The 21,244-nt window shown below is 39.9% G+C and overlaps 1 protein-coding gene across 1 annotated transcript in view; it reads left to right on the forward strand.

The window, feature by feature from the left end:
- The first annotated feature begins 15,409 nt into the window (after positions 1 to 15,409).
- LOC149298378 (protein PHTF1-like) overlaps positions 15,410 to 21,244 on the forward strand; it is a 39,364-nt gene continuing 33,529 nt past the window's right edge. Inside the window, exons 1-3 of the mRNA XM_089487519.1 lie at positions 15,410 to 15,448; positions 15,893 to 15,949; positions 18,219 to 18,288. Of these exons, the coding sequence (XP_089343645.1) occupies positions 15,914 to 15,949; positions 18,219 to 18,288 (106 nt within the window). The 5' untranslated portion in view covers positions 15,410 to 15,448; positions 15,893 to 15,913. The remainder of the gene's footprint in view (positions 15,449 to 15,892; positions 15,950 to 18,218; positions 18,289 to 21,244) is intronic.

Below are 21,244 nucleotides of genomic sequence, written 5' to 3' on the forward strand. Positions count from 1 at the left end.
AATTCCCCAAAGTAACTTTGTTTCGTAAGGGGGTTATGGCTTCCTTGGATGTGTAAGTAGCTGTGGTGATTTGAGTAGCATAGGGAGTAACACGTTGCATTTATGATATACTGTGGTATAGTTACATCACGTTTATGTGTTAGATGACACATTACAGAATACAAAAACAATGCCTTTTAACAGAAGACTGGGGCATTAAATATTAGGAATGTAGTGACGTGGCATGTAACAGACGATGGCAGATGGCTGCACAAACTAAAAGTACAAGTTCTTTAAAAAAAATAATAAAAGCTACTTTGAAAATATTGCTTGCAAGATTTTCTACAGTAGATGAAGCACTTAAGTAGATTTTGCAGTGTGGGGGGGGTAGTTCCTATTTGAATCTGTATGTTCTTGTTTAGTATGTTTGTGGTTTTTTTTTTTATTTAAAGGACTTTATTTTATTTTTATTTAAGGATATTGTAGAGAATTCCATACAGTTTGGGTATATACGGTATGTGCATACACAAATGCTCCTGAATCCTATACGATTTATATTGGTGATATCCAATAGAGGTCATTATTTTTGTATGTAATTTAAACAGAATATTTCCTTACTGTTTATTGGGCATTCTTCTGTAACATTGACATCTAACACCAGTGTTCACCTTAGACTATTTAAATGGACAACTATGGGTATAAGGTAAATGCATATCAAAATATTTTGTTTTTTCAACCAGTCGCGTTCCTTTTTATTTCTTTTAAATTGGCATTAGTTCAGTCCTCCATGTTGTCTCTTGTGAGTGAAGCACTTTGTTTATACACTTTAGATATCAGTAGCAGTAGAATAAATATTAATATGATTGTATACAAGACAAAGCCAAATACATTTTAAGCCTACGGTTCTTAAATAATTGAATTCATTTTTTAGAATTTCATAGATTGTAAATGTGTATTTTTTACAATTTTTGTCTTGTGTACCATGTAATACAACTAGCTTGGATTCCGCTTGTAACTTTTATTTCAACAAAGCCACTATATTTTATTTGGAACGCTTCAAAATGTTTTTGAATACATACTCAAGGGTAGATGATGGCCTGGAATCGGTTACCAAAGATAACCTCTGAGAATTGTGCGTTTATTATCTCAGACTCCAATTAAAACAAAAAAAAATACCTGCTTACGTTGCTGGGGTTTTTTTGTTTGTTTTTGTTTTTTGCGCCACAAAACTTGAATCTGCATTACATGATCTAGAAACCTAATATATCTCGTGTTAGGTAGCAACCTAGGGCAGGGATATTTCAATTAATGCCTCGAGGGCTTCATACAAACCTCCTGTACTAAACAAAATACATTTAAACTTGTTTATGGAGTAGCGCCCACTATATCTGCTTTAGAATCATGTGCTTACAACTTCGTGTAAACAAACCAAGGAGTAAAAGAAAACTCAGGTAGTGGCTACTTGGACATGAGCGTAAATATATTTTTTTATAAAATCCAATTACTGCAATTTTTTTGGTGATCTTACAGGGCTGAAAGTTAATTAGTATGGAAAGGAGGGCTTGAATTCGGGAGGTTGGAAGAGATAGATCTTGTTTTGGCAATTTGCCAAGGCATAACACAGGTTTATGTTTTATGAACGGCACAGGATGGGGGATTTTCATAGTGGTTAGTACCAGAGTTACTAAAAAAAAAGGAAGCTGTATAGCCAGAACATAGTTATATAAAAAAAAACAAAAAACTTTCATTTGCTAAATCTCAATTGGCTAATAGAGGCGTTGTGGTTTCAACAATTGCGTCACTATTTATTTGAACTGGATATGCATAATGTATAGTTAAATCAGCGAGATTTAAGTCTTATCACACATTGACCATGTATTATAAGACTTAAATCTCACTGATTTAACTATACATTATATAGGGTCAGCCAAGCTCTTCCTCTTTTTTTAGCTTCTGAATAGGTATAGCTCTTCATAATGTTATAGTGGAGTAAAGGATTTCAAACTACAGTGACGGCTATACTCCATAAGACATTCTTAACAGCAATTTAATGTGGCAATGTTAAGCAATCAAGTGAAATTGCATCTTTTTCTATCATGTTCAGAACTTTGTTCCGAAAGTAGTCTTTATAAATATTGCCAATTATAATCTGTCTACTTTTCTTTAATTTGCCTCATTGGCAAATAGTTGTTATTACTATTATCGATAACTAGTTATCGTTAATCATTATAATTTACTATTATGTAAATCATTTGAAAAAAGAAGAAAAATAACTTTTTTTCCAGAAAGACTGTATATATTGTGTTAGGAATCTGTTAAAATGGGCTATACATTTTTAGGTCTATTTTTTGTGTGTATAGTGCTTACATTTTATTTTTTTTTATAATAGGTTGTGAAATGTGCACATAACCTTTTATGACTGAAAGCAATAAATACATTTTGAAGGTTCACCCTACAGATGGAGTGTGTTTATTAGACATGTGCACAGCAAGCAAAATAGCATTTTTTGCTGTTCATTTTCGGGCAAGGAATCTCGTTTACCAGTTTACTCGTTTTTTGGGGGGGGGGGGTTTCGGATGAAATTTTGAGATTTCATTTGGATTGACGTTTGTCAGGCATTCCCAAAAGGGCGAGGTCCCTGACACCTAGACACAAAAAAAAAAAATCCCCCAGCGTAAGGACGGTTAAAGAAGTGTGGCGGCAGCAGCAGTAGTAGTAGCAGGGCACTGGGCCTTGGCAGGCAGGCACTGCCACATCATAGGCACATGCAGTCCTAGGAGCAGGACTGAATTTCCCAAATAATATATTATAATGCCTGGTTTGTCACCAATATTTATTTATAAAAAAATTGAGGTGTCCACAAATTACGGGTTTAGCTAGTAGCATAAATGGGCTCAGGCACAGGGGGAAAAATGTCTACTGCGGTCCCTATAATACACTACAGTAGTCACTACAGCTTCTCCAATCCACCTCACAGCAGTACATTATCTGCACTAAAATAAACGATTAAGTCACTTGCCGTATTGGTTATGAGTAATGAGCATTATTGAGGCATTAATGAGCCTCTGCTAAGTTGTCACTGTCTGACACTCCAACTCCCATCAGTCTGTAACTGCTGCTACTGACAAGTTAAAATGGCGTCAACACACTATATATATATATATAGCTAATGCTCGTCCTTCCCCCTTGTAAATGCCAATTGGCCAGTGACAAAAAAGTATAAATAAATACATTTGGGGAAAAAAAAACCTCCCACAGGTTGCTGGACCCACCAGTCACAGCCATAACCATTGAGACCTCCTCTCATTTTTCTGGCTACTACTACCTATCAGTTATTGATATGCACCATCCTACTGACAGTCCCTCGCACTTTACCTCATCGGCGAGCGCTAAAATGGCTTTTAAAGGCGGCAACACCTGGCAACGTTGTGACAGAATGACCTGTCATACAGGATGGCTACCAGGGGGATATTCAGTAGCTAAAGGGGATTAAAGGTTGGGTTGTCTACCTGTTTATCAATGTTAATTTATGTTAATGAAGTTCTGTGGCTATATCAGTCTATGTTTTACAACAATAAACTGTTCATTCCTGCTGTACTCAGTTCAAGGTAGTTGTGTCTACTTATTGGGTACACATAGCAGGGTTCCAAGGTGCGCATGCTGGCTGGCGCTAGAAGTGATTCCGGGGACAACAGGAGGATACATGTGGGTGATCTCTGGGAGTTACTACAGCTCTCTTGGTGAACCTGTTACAAACGTATCTAAAGAATCCAAATTCCGTCACTTTTACAGTTCATTTTCGTCAGTTTTGTCAGAGATCGCCCTTGTTTTCGTTGATTCATACAAACGCACGAAATGGGCAATTCGCATTAAAAACAAAGTTCGTCTGAAAACGAATGCACAAGTCTAGTGTTTATGTCCATTCTAGGCTAAGTAACGGATTAATGTTTGCCAAAAAAAATATAAACTCTGTGTGTGAACATGCACAAGTATTATGCAACGCCCGTATGTATCAATGATTTGAATGCAGCCCAGCAGAGTACATTTCCTGATTTTATTCTGTTAAGTGGTCCTCAACCAATCATGTATTACAAAGACAAGCCCAGCCATTCTTGCCAGAGAAATTTTCCGGTGTTGGCCTGTAATGATAAGTGAAGTGAGGAGGAAGTTGAGACTAGAACAATGAAAAATCCCTGTCAGTTCTACATTATAAAGGACCAAACTTGAGGTTATTGGCCAAGGAGGAGGGAAGTTAACCCCATATACTACATTTAAGCTTTATTAATAAGGTGACAACAAATCTGACACTCAATTATGCAACTTGTAAAGCCATTTAAGTTTTCTTTTTTTTTCTATTGGCTATGTTATTATGTTTGTGGGTGTCTGGGTATATTAGTGTGTGAACATGTGTCTTTGTTTAGGTATGTTCGAATGTATGTGAGTGTGTATGTTAATGTGTATGGATTTGTGTTAGTGCTCAGTGCCTGGGTGTGTGTGTGTGTGTAAGTGCTGAGTGTGTGTAAGTGCTGAGTGCTTGGGTGTGTGTGTAAGTGCTGAGTGTGTGTGTAAGCGCTGAGTGCTTGGGTGTGTGTGTAAGCGCTGAGTGTCTGGGTGTGTGTAAGTATCTGGCTGTGTTGGTGTGAGAGTCTGTATTCATACATTAATGCAAATGTCTGGATGTGCGTGTCTGTGTGTGTTTGTGTGAGCGCCCCGTTCGAGATCTGGCTCTGGATTCACCCCATCTACATCTGTACTAATATCTTATGTAAATTCAGCTAAGAATCCATTAAATGCTGAAATATCTGTTAGATTTGCACAGTAAGTAGTTGTTGTAAGCCAGTAATTTAAATACATAAAGGCCAATTTCGTTGAAATAAACTTGAAATAAAGCCTAAAATCTCTTTCCTGCCACATTTAAATGCAAGTATTTAATTCCACTGTATATTTACACCTTAATTACATCAGAAAACTATTATTTTGAACACTGTTCATTTTTTATTAGTTAAGAGAATAATTTTTATCTTATTACTTTATGACTTTATCCCACAAATGAAGAATAGCATGGATAATGAAATACAAAAATTCACTGAAATAATATGATTTCTACAAACACAATTCTGCCAACAAGAAATGGATTTAATTCCTGATACAAATTGATTACATGCTACAAAACAGTATTGCTGTGTTACAAGTCATTATAAGAGGTAGCATTTATAATGAACTAGTTTATAATCCATAAACCCACCCAGGTCCAGGGACAGGCTTGCTCAGCAAGTGCCCCCAGAATGGTCCAAAAATCTTCAATCAGGGCCGATCTGACTCGGACTGGCCCATTTGAAGTGTGTAATCTGGGTCTTGGGGCAAATCCTGTCTGTGCAACCTGGTTGCTAACGCAAGTCTGTCTTTGTGCAGAATGGGTGCTGTGGCAAACCCTATGTATGTAATCTTGGTGCTGGGCAAGTTCTGCGGATGCAATCTGGGTGCTGGGGCAAGTCTTATGGATACAATCGAGGTTCTGGGCAGGTCCTGTGGATGCGATCCAGGTACTGGGACAAGTCCTATGTGTGCAATCTGGGTGCTGGGGTAAATTTAGGGTTTCCATGAATTATTTATTTGAGCTACATATTTAATGCTGAGTTTGCCTGTGATTTTTCAGTTGACCTACAGTACATCTGCAAGGCTGGGTTTGAGTGTTATTCAGTCGCTCTATACCTGCGATTCTATGTTTCCATGTGTTGCTTATCTGAACTACACAGGGAAAGGAAAACAGAGGTGTAGCACAGTGAAGGAGTGGACAAAGGTACTCGGGGGCAGGGAGGGCACAGGGCTGGACTAGGAATGAAAAGCAGACTTGGGACATTGCAAGCTTAATGGTAAACTAATTAAAACCTGCACTTAGGAGGTGAACCGGAGAGGACCTCATTGTCACTGATTTATAAATTGACTTTGATGTCTTTGAGCTCTGCCTTTTGGGAAATATCCGATTCTCTGGTCAGATGTGATATTTGGAGTCTCAAAAACTATGGTCAAATGCAAGCGCATGTCACAAAGTATGTCTTTGTGTGAGGGGTACACATTGTGTGACGGAGACCAGTACTCGGACCGAGTAGCTCCGCCATAGAGATCTTCCTTGCCGCTGAAAGGTTAATTGCTCAATGGATTAACCCTTCATATTACCCCAAGCACTAGCCGAGACTTTATGGAGGACAGCAAAGGTATTTATACACACAAACATGATAGGATTAAAGGTATCTCATCACCTCCCAGATAGTCCGGCGCCTCCATACAGTTCTATGGCCAGCAATGCCCACCCAAAAAAGAGTCACTATTTCGGGGTGATCCCGAGGGAGCGGTGTCAATCCCGGGTTATCATTGGAGAGCTCAGGGTCCGAAGATGTATGGCATGCGGAACAATGGGAGCCTGAAGACAAAGCTTAATAATTGGAGGCATGGAGGCCGTAGACGGGGTGGGTTTCCAGTATTTCTGAATGTCGTTGCGGAATTGTAGAAACTTTAGGAAATCCTTATTGGAGAGGGAATAATCGGCTTTTAATTCTTGGAAAGAGCGGACATGACCTCGCGAAATAAAATGGTTAATGGTCAGGACACCAGCCTGCAGCCAAGAGTCAACGGAGACATGAGGCAATAATGAGCGTAAAACCGTAATGGGCGCATGTGCAGATAAGGTAGATGGAAACCCAAGAGTGGTATGGTATTTGTCCCACAAGGACAGTGACAACTTTGAGGTGGGTAAAAGATGCGGCAGCGGTGGACGAACAGACTTCGGGAGCCAAAGTAAGTCTCTGAGTGCCCACGGTCGAACGAAAGCATTTTCAAGGTCAACCCATGCCACACGCGCCGCAGCAGAGAACAGTTGGAGAGTCTGTGTGAGGGCAGCAGCCAGATAATATTTCTTAACATCTGGGCCTCCCAGGCCTCCCAGCATTTTGGGTCGTTGAAGGAGACGAATGGAGAGCCAGGCTTTCTTGTTGGCCCAGATGAATGTGGAAGCAGTTGACTGAATTTCACGGAGAAGGGTATGCGATATAGGCACTGGCAACGTCCGGAACAGGTAGAGTAGCTTCGGTAAAGAGTTCATCTTGAAGGAGACAATCCTACCCGTCCACGACAATTCAAATTTGGACCAGCGAAGGATATCTTCCTTAATCGCTCGCCAGATATGTTGGTAGTTCACTTTAGCCAAAGTGTGGACAGATTTAGTGAGCCAAATTCCCAAGTAAGTAAGGTAATCAGATCTCCAGTCATACGGGAACATTGTCGATATTTGGGCAATCACCTCCGAAGGGAAGCCAAGATTCAGAGCCTGGGATTTTCCCCAATTGAGTTTATAATAGGAAACAGTGCCAAACTCCTCGAGGAGAGAGTGCAATGCCGGCAGAGAGCGCTGAGGATCTGTAATGGTTAGTAGAACGTCATCAGCATACAAGGCAAGTTTCGTTTTGACAGAATGGCATGAAAAACCTTTGACATCCGGAGACGATCGCACCGCTATAGCAAGAGGCTCCATGGCTAGCGCAAAGAGTAACGGAGAAAGGGGACAGCCTTGTCTCGTTCCATTCGAAATGTCAAAAGGTCGGGAGAGGAAGTCAGCAACACGAACACTTGCATGAGGACAAACATATAACCGGTCAATCGCTGCGATGAAGGCATCCGGGAGGTGAAACACACGTAGAGTGGCCATGAGGAAGCCCCAGTGGAGCCTATCAAAGGCCTTCTCCGCATCTAAGGAGAGGAGAAGGCATGGTTGGCGACGAGAGGAGGCGAGATGGATGATGTTCGTAATCCGCCACATGTTATCCGATGGCTGGCGACCCATAACAAAGCCGACTTGGTCGTTACAAATCAGAGTTGGTAGGAGACAGTTCAGGCGGTCAGCCAAAATCTTAGAATACAATTTTGTGTCCGTATTTAAAAGGGAAATTGGCCTATAATTTGCACAGGCAGTCGGGGTCTTCCCTGGCTTGGATATTGTAGTAATATGCGCAGCAGCCATCTCTGAGGCAAGCGGGGAAGGCCCCATCAAATGAGTATATAAGTCACAGAGGTGGGGAGCCAATATATGCTTAAACTTTTGATAATAAGAATTAGGCAGACCGTCGGGTCCAGGCGCTTTATGAGGCTTGAGGGCAGCAATCGTTAGAGTGACTTCGTCCACTGTAGGGGGCTTCGTGAGATCGTCCCAACAATCTTCCGAAAACTGAAGTAGAGGAAGAGATTCCAGGAAACGTCTAATATGTTGGCCTTGCGGCTGCGGCACATGTGGGTGGGACCGTAGGTTGTAGAGAGATTCATAGTAGGTCGCAAACTGGTCAGCGATATGTTTAGGATTGTAGATCCGACCTGCGTCTGGTGTTTGTAAATAATGAATCGTCGAGGACGATGAATGTAAACGAAGCCTGCGCGCCAGCAAAGTACCGGCCTTGTTGCCTTTGGAGTAATATGTTTGATGAAGCCATCGCAAAGCAAGTTCAGTGTGCTGAAGGTTAAGTGCGTGAATTTCATCTTTCAATGTTTGCAATTCAGCGTGAGTAGCAGGAGACCAAGAAGATTTATCGGTGAGTTCGAGAGCTGTAAGCCGGGCGGTGAGAGTGGAAAGTGAGTGCGTCTTTTGTTGAGAGACAATCCTAAGAAAGTGGCCACGGATCACCACCTTATGGGCTAGCCAGAGCGTGGAGGGCTGCAGGTCTGGGGTCGCGTTGGATTCGAAATACTGGTTCAAAGCTGTTTCGGTCTCAGACACAAACAGGGGACTGCTGAAGTAAGCTGCCATTTAATCTCCAAAGGGGTGGTGGAAGATCGAGGCCACCGTGCGAAAGGGATATCCAAACCGGCGCATGGTCGGACCACGTGATATTGCCAATGGAGGCGGTGCGGACAGACTGTAAGGTAAGTTTATCGACCAAAATAAGATCAATGCGAGAGTAGCTGGAGTGAGGATTGGAGTGAGGATTGGAGTAAAACGTATAGTCCTTTCCAAGGAGGTGAAGAACTCTCCAAGTATCAAACAGTCCACAGCGGTGAAGAAGGTGGTGGAAACGGTTGCCTTGCAATGTAAGCGCCTTCAAATATTTGGAGGACATGGTAGCAGAGGAGTCTAGCGTCGGGACAGGAGGAAGGTTAATTGTGCGGCCCATTCGGACCTTTTGAAGTTTCAGGAAGGTCTTTTCCAAAAAAAACAGTTGGTTGTCATTAGGAGCATATATAGTGAGTAGCATGAACGGAGTCCCGTTAAGATCAGCCGTGAGCAGGAGGAAACGACCTTTAGGATCAGAGAGCTTAGAGTGGAGCTGGAAATGGACATTCTTGTGGATAAGTACAGCCACCCCGGCCATCTTGGCATCAGACATAGCGTGGTATTCAGTAGGATATAGCTTAAAGTTAAAACAACGGCCGCTAGATTTCAGAAGGTGTGTCTCTTGAACCATCACCATGTCAGCCCTCCTGGACTTAAGCTCACAGAGAAACATGCGCCGCTTCTGGGGAGTGTTGAGGCCCTTGGCGTTAACAGAGAGAACGGTAAGGCTCATTTTAGAAAATAGAAGAGAGAAAGAAGAGAGGAAGGGAGAGAGGAAAGGTAAGGGGAGGAGGAGAAAACGGGATAGGAGGAAGGCTCGGACAAACCGTCAGAGACGAGGCGTCAAAGAGCCACAAAACGGTGTGAACTGACAGGCGAAGAAAAAGTGTCGCCGCAGTGCACTCCGATAGGGGGGAGCAACAAAACCAGCAGAAGGCAGCCTCCGTGTCGGCAGAAACAAAGTAACATTGATGTAATAATACAGGTGACAATAAAACATAATGCAAATGTATCAGTAACCTGAGTGGAAAGTAACCAGTAGGTAAGGCAAAAAGCACTCAGTCAAATATGAATGCCAGGAAGGCACAAGAGAGGGCAAAAACACATTAGAAGCATGTGTAGAAATATATGAAATAAATAAATAAAAAAACAACAATAATAAGATAAGTATACGTGTACGTGTGCCCATATGCACATAACAACCCAAAGACATGGGGTACAGGCGAGCAGATGCCCAATAAGGCCACGCGGTATAGGACAATCAAGCAGTATGTATTGAGGGAACATATGAAAAACCGCTTAACAGGAAGCTCACAAGGGCACACAGTCACCGAGACCGGTACATGAGGGGCCCCTAGTACTAAGGGAACCCAGCCATAGCGCATGTAATGAAAAGAAAGAAGAAAAAAAAAAATAAATGTACGTATGTGTGTGATGTAATAATGGACCACCATGTCCAGAGCCACCAAAAGTCATAAGAAGACTATGTGGTACAGGGCAGATATGCAGCGCGTAGTAAAGGGCCATAATATGTGAGAAACAAATAAGAATAATAAAATAAAATAATTGTACGTGTGCGTGTAATGTAGCAAAGGGTCTATATACACAAAACAACCCAAAAATATGGGATACAATCGAGCAGATGCCCAATAAAGGCCATGTGGTATAAGGCAATTAAGCAATATGTAGTGAGGGAACCCAGGAAAAACCGCGTATCAAGAAGCCCCTAGCACTAAGGGAACACAGCCACAACGCGTGTAATGACAAAAAAAAAAAAAAAGTGTACGTGTGTGTGATGCAGCAATGAGCTCGTATGCCCATAATACGTTAAAGACATGGGAAATCAGTATGCACAATGTATAAATACAAACAATAAACAAAGAGAAAAGGATAAAACATCGGCATGTGTAAGATAAGGGGAACAAACCCCAAAATAAAACAGAAGACCACGAAGCAGTCCTACGGCTGCACTCACGGGATCCAGGAAAACAGCTCAGAGGAACTCCCGGAGCAGTCAACAGACAACCGGAGACTCCAACAAAGTCCAGAACGGCGAAAGAAGCAGTCACGGTACTGGAGACCGTCCAGTCTTCGGGCGCCGAGTCCTCACCAGTTCCCATTCCATGGAGATGTGACGCGGTGGAGAAGATGAAACATCCGCCACAGGTAGGTCATCATCCGCAGACAGGACATTCCAAGAACGGAGGAGTCGGAAACCATCAGCCGGAGACAGCACCACCGATTGGACACCATTTCGGAACAGAATGAGCTTCGTCGGATAACCCCAACGGTACTGGATGGAGTGTTCGCGTAATAACAAGGTAAGTGATGTAAACTTACGGCGAGCAGATAAGGTCGCAGCGGAGAGATCAGAAAACAGCTGGATATTGTCATATGGCGCAGGAAACGATGGATTCTTCCTGGCGGCAGACAAAATAGACACCTTCACCTTAAAATAATGCAGCCGGAGAATCACATCACAGGTGGCCGACACAGGGAGCGATTTCGGCTTCGGGAGCCGGTGTATGCGATCTATAAGGAGATCAGTAGCAGAAAGCTCCAGCACAAGAGAGTGGAAAAAGTCCTTAGCGAACTCTTCAAGAGAGCTATTCGAGACCTCCTCAGAGACCCCACGAAGCCGTAAGTTGTTGCGTCTCGACCTGTCTTCAAGATCTGCCACCTTGAGTTGGAGTTGGAGTTGGAGAACGGTGTCTGCCAGGTCATTATGGCGGTCAACCAGCTTATATTATAGGCCCCAGTGTATTCGTCAAACTGTTCCAGGTGATCAGTCCGCATTGGACTAGGTCCTGCTTAAAGTCAGAGAGCATATCTTTGATAGAGTCTGTCATAGAGGTCTTTAAGTTTTCCAGCATATGTTGAAGAAGTGCGGGGGTAACTTGTTGATCTTCCCGTAAGGATAGGTCGTCAGTGGCAAGGTCCGGCTGCGAAGACACGAGGGAGGCCTCGTCGCCATCTTGGGACGGAAGGCCAGCACGCGCCCGGTTCTCAAAGTATTGAGGTAGTCGGTTGGAACCTCGCTTGGCATGTTTAGACGCCATCGCAGGGGTGTCTCAGGGAACAAGCCCACCTGTAGCAACTTAAAAATCCGCAGTGGAAAGCTTTTATCGAAGCTTTTTAGCCGACACGCAGGCAGAGCTCTTCACTTAAGCCGCCATTCAGCTCTGCGGTCAGGCCACGCCCTAAATGTAATATTTTTGTTCGTTGTTATATGTTTTTATTCATCATTTTTATTATTACTACTACTACTACTAATAGTAATTCTTTAATTTATTCCTCTAGAAAAAGATATGTACTCTGCTGCTTGGATAGAGAGAATACTTTCATACATGGTAAATCTGATTTTTTTTAATTAAAGATTTATTTAAAGGTAGGCCACTATCAAAGTATACTCTGTAACAATGTAAGAGTGTTTGTATAATCACAATGTTTCTATTACAATGTGGACAGGAGACATCATAGATTAGCATTGATCACACAGGCTAGTAACACATAATAATCTAAAAAAACAGACTAGTTTGGTTCCAAAGGTTGAAGGCACTAGCCCTTTAAGTACACTGCAGATTCAAAGGATTTCATCACAGACCCGGAAAGAGGAAGTGATTGTACTTGTGTGTGTTTTTAGTATAATTCACTGTTTATTGCTAATCAGACACCTGACTGGGGATCCATGAATATGCATGTAGCCTGATCACCTTCTCTTTGAGCAGAATGGAGACTTGCTGTGTGCTTAGTCACTTTGTCTAATGCAGGGCTGGAGAGTAAACTGTAAGTAACAATCCGTGGATCTGGGGATTACTCAGATATGGTGTTCTTTTATATTGTTAGTCTGTTGCTACCTGCCCAACTCATAAAAACAAATGAAGATCCTCCTAGATCAGTAGCATTAGTTTGTGTGTGTGTGTGAAATGCTGATGTTCTGTTTGTAGGGTGGTAATATGAATGTGCTGTCTGATGGCATTAAGAATCTTTTATTTTATTTAGTACAGCTAAACTAATATTTCTCTGCATTAACTATTATTTTAAATATCTACATTGGCTGTCAGTGATATACACATCTACAGTGTTTACACTATACATCCGTGTGATCTTTTCTATGTATTTACAGATTTATGTTATGAAATACACTGTGTGCTTATTTTAATACTTGGCAACTGCCCCCGATTTGCGGGTGCAGTCTGTAATTTAGGTCACTCAGCTCCAGTATCCTCCTGTTGTGGTGCTGGTACATGCTGCTTGTTTAATGTACTTTATAATTTGTGGTCAGTATATTTTTAACTTTTTATCTGATATACAATTATTATAAATAGTGGTTTTTTTTTGTGGTTATGTTTTTATTTATCACACATCTCTACAACATCTGACTATATACAGTGCCCCCCACTAATATTGGCATCCTTGGCAAATATAAGCAAAGAATGCCGTGAAAAAATTTATTGTATATTGTATTTTGTATACAGAAAAATACCCATGAATACCAAACAATTGCAAACACAACACAGGTTTATTAAAATGAATGTGATATAAGTGTGTGGGATAATTATTGGCACTCTTTTAGTCAATACTTTGTGCCCCACCTTGCTGGGATAGCAGCTCTGAGTCTTCTCCTATAATTCAAAATCAAAAAACCGGGGAGCTTGTATAAAAGGTAAAATACATACAATAATAGAAAAGCAATCAAATAGTACTCATAGAGACAGTATAATGGGATGGATTTCCCATAAAATAGATACTTTATTCTCAAAATAATCAAATTAAAACTACTAGTGATACAGTTGCTTTGTAAGTAATAGCAAGTGAAAAAACAGCAGCAAACAACATACAAAATTGCACTTACAAGGGAAAGTGAACACCAGATATGTTTAAATGAAGCAGTTTATGAAGTTCTAATGAGGTAGATTCTCTGTTCATATGCAGAAAAGGGTGCAATTTTGTAAAGATGTCTTGAGGTATAAATGTCTCAGCTTCCTCAGAAGGTAAAAGAAGGTGAATAGTAATGCTGATTGTCTGTCCTTACTGTTCCATTTACAGAGACACTTCCGTATACGTCAGCAGTTGCTAGGCAGTAAATATTCTCCTATAATGAGGTTGGAGAGTACACGGCAAGGGATCTGAGACCCTTGCTCGATACAGAAACTCTCCAGATCTTTCTTTGAGTCAGGGGACTGGGGTGGTCATGATAGGACCTTGATTTGTGGTCAGTAAATAGTTTTTGTGTTGATTTTGGTGTATGTTGTGGATCATTGTTCTGGAGATCCCACCACGGTCCACTTTAAGCTTTCTGGCAGTCAGGAGTTCATTTCATGTCTTTTGATATTTGGTAGAATCCATGATGCCATGTATCCTAACAAAGCGTGCAGGTCCTCTGCCAGAAAAACAGCCCAAAAGACCCACCATGGTATTCAACCGGGGGCATGAGGTACTTTTCCATATGACTACGTGTCTGTGTGCACCAAACGCACATCTGGTGTTTATTGCCCAAAATCTCTATTTTGGTTTCATCTGACCAAAGAACACACTTCCATTTGATGTTCCAGTAGTGTCTGTCAAATTGAAGACGGCTGAGTTTGTTTTTGGATAAGAATTCTTGAACATTTTAAAGACTTTAAACATAAAAAAGACTCTTCACAGTGCATTGAGACAATATAGACACACATCCTCTTCCAGGATGATTCATAACATTTCTAGTTGACTGGTGGAATTGGGTATTTTCAGCGCTTTTGCAATTTTCTTATAGCAACTTCCCATTTTGTGAAGCCCAACAACTTTTTGCCAAATATCACAGCTATATTTCTTGGTCTTACCCATTGTGATGGATGACTAAGGGAATTTGGCATATGTATTACCTAAAATTTATACCCCTGGTTGAACAATTTCCTGTTCATAATCAAGCAGGTGTACTAAAAATGTAAAAGATCAATGGGATTATACTTCAAATATATTTTTTCTCATGTGGATTCATAGGGGTACCAATAATTGTGCCACACACATACACACACACATATATATTTATATATTTGCAATTGTTTGATATCCATGAGAGTAGAGTATTTTTGTGTATTTTTTGAAGAAAAGATCAAAAGGTTAGACAATAAAGAATTGTTTCACAGCATTCTTTGCTTATATTTTCTAAGTGTTCCAATATTAGTGGAGGGCACTATTCCTAGTTTATCTGGTTACTATTATTATCCTTTTATTTATATAACACCAACAATTTTTACGCAGTGTTTCCTACAGTACATACCTACAAAGGGCTGGACTGGGATACTGGGAGATTTCCTGGAAGTCTGCCTCCCCTGGGGCGAGTATTGAGGAGGGCCATCTAACTATACATGCAGCCACCAATATAGCTGCAAGCGACATCCCAATCTTTCTAATTTGTAACAAATTATTAATTCATAATATTCAACGGTAAAAACAAGCTACATCTCTACTAAGAAACATAGATTATCAGGGCAAATAGCCATCTTGGATAAGAGAGTTCAAACCAAGGTTCATCAAAGCTCATTGTTGATGTCACCTAATATAATACTGATCTGATGAATTTTTCTTTCCTATAGTTAGAAATTCTTAATGTTCGGCTTGAAGACCATACCGTCTGAAAATGGAGATGCCATATCGTGGTATCAAAAGAAGGTAACAGTCTATTATATATTATATAAATTATATGAGAGGCATTAGTGTGCACAAAGGATACACAGAGGTATTACATACTAACTAACAGTGGCAAAAAGCAAACCATGATTAGTACTTTATAAACAATAACAGAAAATATAGACAAACTCTAATAATGTTCACCGACCTCTAAGTGGTGCCTTCAATGGGAAATGTCTTAGAAACAGGAAAGGATCCTGAATATTCTGCTATATGCTTCTTAAAAAATAACCAGACTTATCATTTCTGAAATGTTTGAGAAATAGTGTTATTACTTAGCTTGATGAACATACATTAAACTTAAAGAAACTCATAAGACTGCTTGAACACATTTTTTTTGTAAATATACAAAAAATAACAGTACATGATCCATGTTATGGCTTTGCATTGAAAATATTCAAACACTTTGTATTTCCATCATTATAGATTGGAGCGTATGACCAGCAGATGTGGGAGAAATCAGTGGAACAGACGGAGATTAAGGTAAAGGATTCAGATGTATATTGCAGGAATATCACTTAAAGTAATACCAGGGGCTGCACGGGATGTATTTGTGACCAGGCCCTGGGTGCCATGTTTCTTCAACCTATGAAATATATTCTACATTTTCATTGTCTAGGAAATAATTATGCAAGTAACAGAACTAATCATGGAAACACTCTGAATTCTTCTAGGAAATCATTGATGGTCAACCAACTGGCTTTCAGTCTGTAAATAAAACGTTTTACAGTCATAATAAAACAGTACAATGGCTACTGTTTAATATGCATTATTAAATTAAATATACAAAAAACTTATGTAAGTAGAAAGAGGGATTACATGGTTACTTTGTCACTGAGAAACATTCATAAAAAATCTTAACTGAATTTGGACAGGTTAGTAAATAATGGATTTTAGTTGAGTATCAGAAACACAATTTTTCATACACTGACCTTGCATTAGGTAGAAGTCAGCATAATAAAATCTACACTGCATTTGCATCAGTGTTCACCTCACATTCTAGTAAGCAGAATAAGTTAAGGGGGGTATATAATCTATTTTAACTTATTTAACTTAACTAGTTTAACTTAAAGCAAACTGTAGTACAATGGTGCGGAATATGCTGGTGCATTATATCAATAAATAATAATATTACTATGCATTTTTGTAATTTCCCCTTTTAAAGTACAGTTTGAATGGGACTATTCCATTGGTGGCTGTGGTCATAAGCTTTTCAAACTTTGAACCAGGAATCTGGCACCCCGACCTTGGCTCATCCTTGACCTTGTTGTAACCCACTACTTATGGTCCTACCTAGCATCAGTGTCTATAACACCTCGCTGTGTGTGTGACGCTATCCGCGTGGGATATTTTTTAATTTAATTCATACTATACCTACATATGACATACAGTATAAAGAGAGAGCTCCTTGAAAAAATAATGTATAATTTGTGTGGGTATACTAAACATAGAAAAGGGGAATCGTGTGAACAAAGGTATAATAAAAATAGCAAAAAGCTTCGGTCACTTAGTGGGTGTAACCAAAGGGTTAAAATGGTGGGCTAAAAAAATGGACAGAATCAAGGGGAATGTATGTAGCATCATTAAATCACTCAGTAGTGGGACTAGGCTTTTGATACCAAAACCAGAGTTGATTGTTTTGATTCATGATTTAAAATATTATTTCATTGTATTTAACCTAATATTCAGTTGTTCTCAAACTCTCTTTTTCCATCACTGTCTAAAAAACTTTTTTTTTTATTGTGGTTTTGTAGCGCCATCTACTGTATTTTTGAGGAAAGCAAAATACAGTTTTTGTCCATAGTACTGTATGATTTTCATCTGGGATAGAACATGGTACTCAATTACCGTTTTAAGCCAATTCAAAAGAGGCAAACAAAAACATCAATGTTAGGAGAGTTGTAGTAACAGCCAAATTATTATAAATATAGTAATAGCACCTGTGTCACGTGACAAACTGCTACCTCTGTGGTACCGCTCGCAAGTAGGCCGCATCCATGCTTCACTTTCTGGTTTGTTGGTTCTAGTGATCCAGTTTAGCTTTTGGCAGTTTGACCTGGTAAATCATGTGACCCTGCTCCTGCATTCAGATTTGACTATAATGCTCCTGACTCTTCGTTATCCACACGGCTTGTCCTGGACTCTTGTTGTCTGATTCGTCTTTTATGCTTCAGACTCATGGTAGGTCACACCGGCCTGCAGGCTTTGGTGCTTGATGCTGTATGAGGCCTCTGGGTTCCAGTTCCTCCTCATCAGGTTACATATAGGTTGCTTATAGTTAGTGACTCAGAACCTTATGTCCACTGATGTTTTGGGATAGTTTTCATGAATAAGTAAATAACAATGAGGCATAGAATAACAACAGAGCTTCATATGCTTGACTACAAGAGAGATATTCAAAAAGATCAATTCTCGTCACCATAGAAATTATTACATTAGTCCACTAAGCATAAATATTAATTTGCACCAAAATTACTTTGTGTACATATTGTTTGTTTATACAGAGGATATTTAGCTGGTTGAGTTTACACAAATAAAGGATACCTTCTGGAGTAAGGTTGAAAGGTTACATTATATTACAAAAAAACAAATAAGGTTAATGGGAAGAAGTGTAACTGTGGTCTTACCCAGTAACGTCAAAAGACTGTGAGAGGGATAAGATTTTATATAAACATCAACACAACTGTATGGTTGAAAAGAATTCCCAACATGAAACAGTTATGAAAGTGTTGTTATGCATGTGTTTTTTTAGGGCATCAAGAACAAGCCAAAGAAGATGGTGCATATCAAATCTGACCTCATAGATGTTGACCTGATCAGAGGCAAGTACCCAATTAAGGGTGGCCCAGTGAATAATGGGCTGAATGTGAACTATGACTTTGGTGCTCGCTAGATGTATTTTTAGCATTAGATAAAGTACATACTTTACAACATCTATCCCTCACCACAGTGCTGCTACTCTAACGGACAATATTTGTTTATTATACATATATCAACAATTTACAAATAATATAATTAAATAAACAATAAGCACAAAATATAATAGATAAAACAACCTACATTTGGGTGCAAAGGAACCAAGTAATTCCTCATTCATTATCTGTATTTAATGAAAGTTCGCTGTCCAGATTTTTGATCTAATTGAACATATATTAACTTTATAATTTTTTAAGTTACCAGTTTTGGGTATCCCATTCTCCATTGTACATAAAAATATTTTTTGAATATACAGTATAGTGAGTACACCCCTTACATTTCTGTAAATATTTTATTATATCTTGTCATGTGACAACTCTGAAGAAATGGCACTCTGCTACAATGTAAAGTAGTGAGTGTACAGCCTGTAGAACAGTGTAAATTTGCTGTCCCCTCACAATATATCAAGAGCAATGGGACATGTCTACTTTTGGGCTATTGGTACTAGTTATTTTTGTTTAATACAACATATATATATATATATATACAAGAAAGATATGCAAGGGAGTGGACATTATTGTCTTAGGATTTTGAATGGTAAAACACCTCTCACTTAATGTTTAGGGTCTATCCTTTTACAAGAGCTATTGTTTTTGTCTATGTTAACAAAGAAGCTGCCCAAGAAATCCTCATACAAGAAACCCATTGATCAAATTCTGATACATTACACTCTGTGCCAGATACATCCTCTAACAGAGTATGCTCCTTTCTAGGGAATAAGAAAAAAGAGGGGTGGATATTTTTGTCACAAAAGACTTGGATTTCCAGATTAATTATCATTAAATAGAAAAAAAAAGCAAGATACATCATATAATCAGTGGAATCCATAATTAATTGTGTACTGTATCATTGAATGCTTATGCTCCAAATAGTTCTGTAATATATTATCTGGCTAAATTGTTTCTGAAGATAGAGACAAGAAAAGGTTTTAATTGCAGGGGATTCCAACTGCATCATGCACCCTGCCATAGATAGAAACAACAAAAGCGGTGATTTTTTTAGGGTAAAAAATTACAGTTTGCCTTGTAAGTTTACACAATTGATAAATAAATACAAACTTTTAGATATATGCCACATTGTTCACCCCCACAGATAGGAATTACACCCGTTTTTCTAAAACGTATTATGCCTACTCTAAAAAACACCTATTTTTGGGGAATGTGAGTATGACGAATAAGGTTAGGAAAGTTTTGATACAGGAGATTACTTGGTCAGATCACAAAGCTATAATTATGAATCTTACTTTAACAAATAATAGAGGAAGTGTTTCTAACTGGCACCTGAATAATGCACTTCTTAGTAGACAGGAAGATAGAAACTATATAAGGAATGTTTCATTTTCTTCTTGAAAATAATAATAAAGAAGTATCTACCCCAAAGGTCTAGTGCACTTATAATTGTGTACTAAGAGGTCATTAAACAGAAATGGGTGCTAAAGATAAAAGAATTAGAGGTGCCCCGCAGTGGCGACTCTAGAAACAATATATAGGGGGGCACACAAGATACCACAGTCAAACTGGGGGGGCATTAATAATTTCCAAAAGTAATGTGCTATGGAATTATACTTTTGTTATTGGGCTAAAATAATACTTGATCATTCAACATGGGAAGCCTGAAGCCACAATTGAGTGCGACTAATCCTTGAAATAAATATTATACACAATAAATAACTTTTCCACTAAATGATTTCAGGGCCTTGTAACGTTTTGTCCCCTGAAGTCACTACAACTTCACGAGGGCATTTTATCTCTGGATAAATATAAATTAAATAATTCCTACTGTAAGTTAAGTGCCAGGAAACAGATGACCAAACACACACACCAACACAGGCTCTGTCACACCGACACCCAGACACACACCAGGACAGGCTCTGCCACAACGACAACCAAACACACACACAAGGACAGGCTCTGACACAGTGACACCCAAACACACACACCAGGACAGGCTCTGCCACACAGACACACACACACACCAGGACAGGCTCTGTCATACCGACACCCAGACACACACACCAGGACAGGCTCTGCCACACTGACAACTGAACACACAGACCAGGACAGGCTCTGTCACACCGACACCCAGACACACACCAGGACAGGCTCTGTGACACAGACACACACACCAGGACAGGCTCTGTCACACCAACACCCAGACACACACACCAGGACAGGCTCTGTCACATAGACACCCAGACACACACACCAGGACAGGCTCTGTCACACCGACACCCAGACACACACACCAGGACAGGCTCTGCCACACCGACACCCACACACATCAGGACAGGCTCTGCCACACCCACATCCAAACACACACACCAGGACAGGCTCTGCCACACCAACAGCCAAACACACACCAGGACAGGCTCTGCCACACCAACACCTATACACACACACCGAGGACAGGCTCTGCTACACTGATAACCAAAAACACACAAACAGCAGGACACAATCTACGTCACAGACGTCTACATACCTTAGTGTTTTTGCCCCTTGTGTATTGATGCCCCTGCTGCCCATATATATTAACATTAGCCCCAGTTGCCGATAGCAGGTATAGATCAACACATTAACACACAAACCAAGCTTTGCATGTATAGATCAACTGAAATTCACTTGTGATCTCAAATAAACAGAATCAGACATACAAATCCTGTATTTGCAGGTATACAATAATAATATATGAAACGTAGCATCGCAGGTATAGATGAAATAAATACATGGAAACAGCATTGCAGGTATTAATCAACTGAATAAGACATATTAACCCTGTATTTGCAGGTATACATAAATAATGTAT

This window comes from Sceloporus occidentalis, unplaced genomic scaffold (assembly GCF_023333645.1).
Source record: "Sceloporus occidentalis isolate IW3139 unplaced genomic scaffold, rSceOcc1.0.p SCAF_33, whole genome shotgun sequence".
Classification (NCBI taxonomy): domain Eukaryota; kingdom Metazoa; phylum Chordata; class Lepidosauria; order Squamata; family Phrynosomatidae; genus Sceloporus; species Sceloporus occidentalis.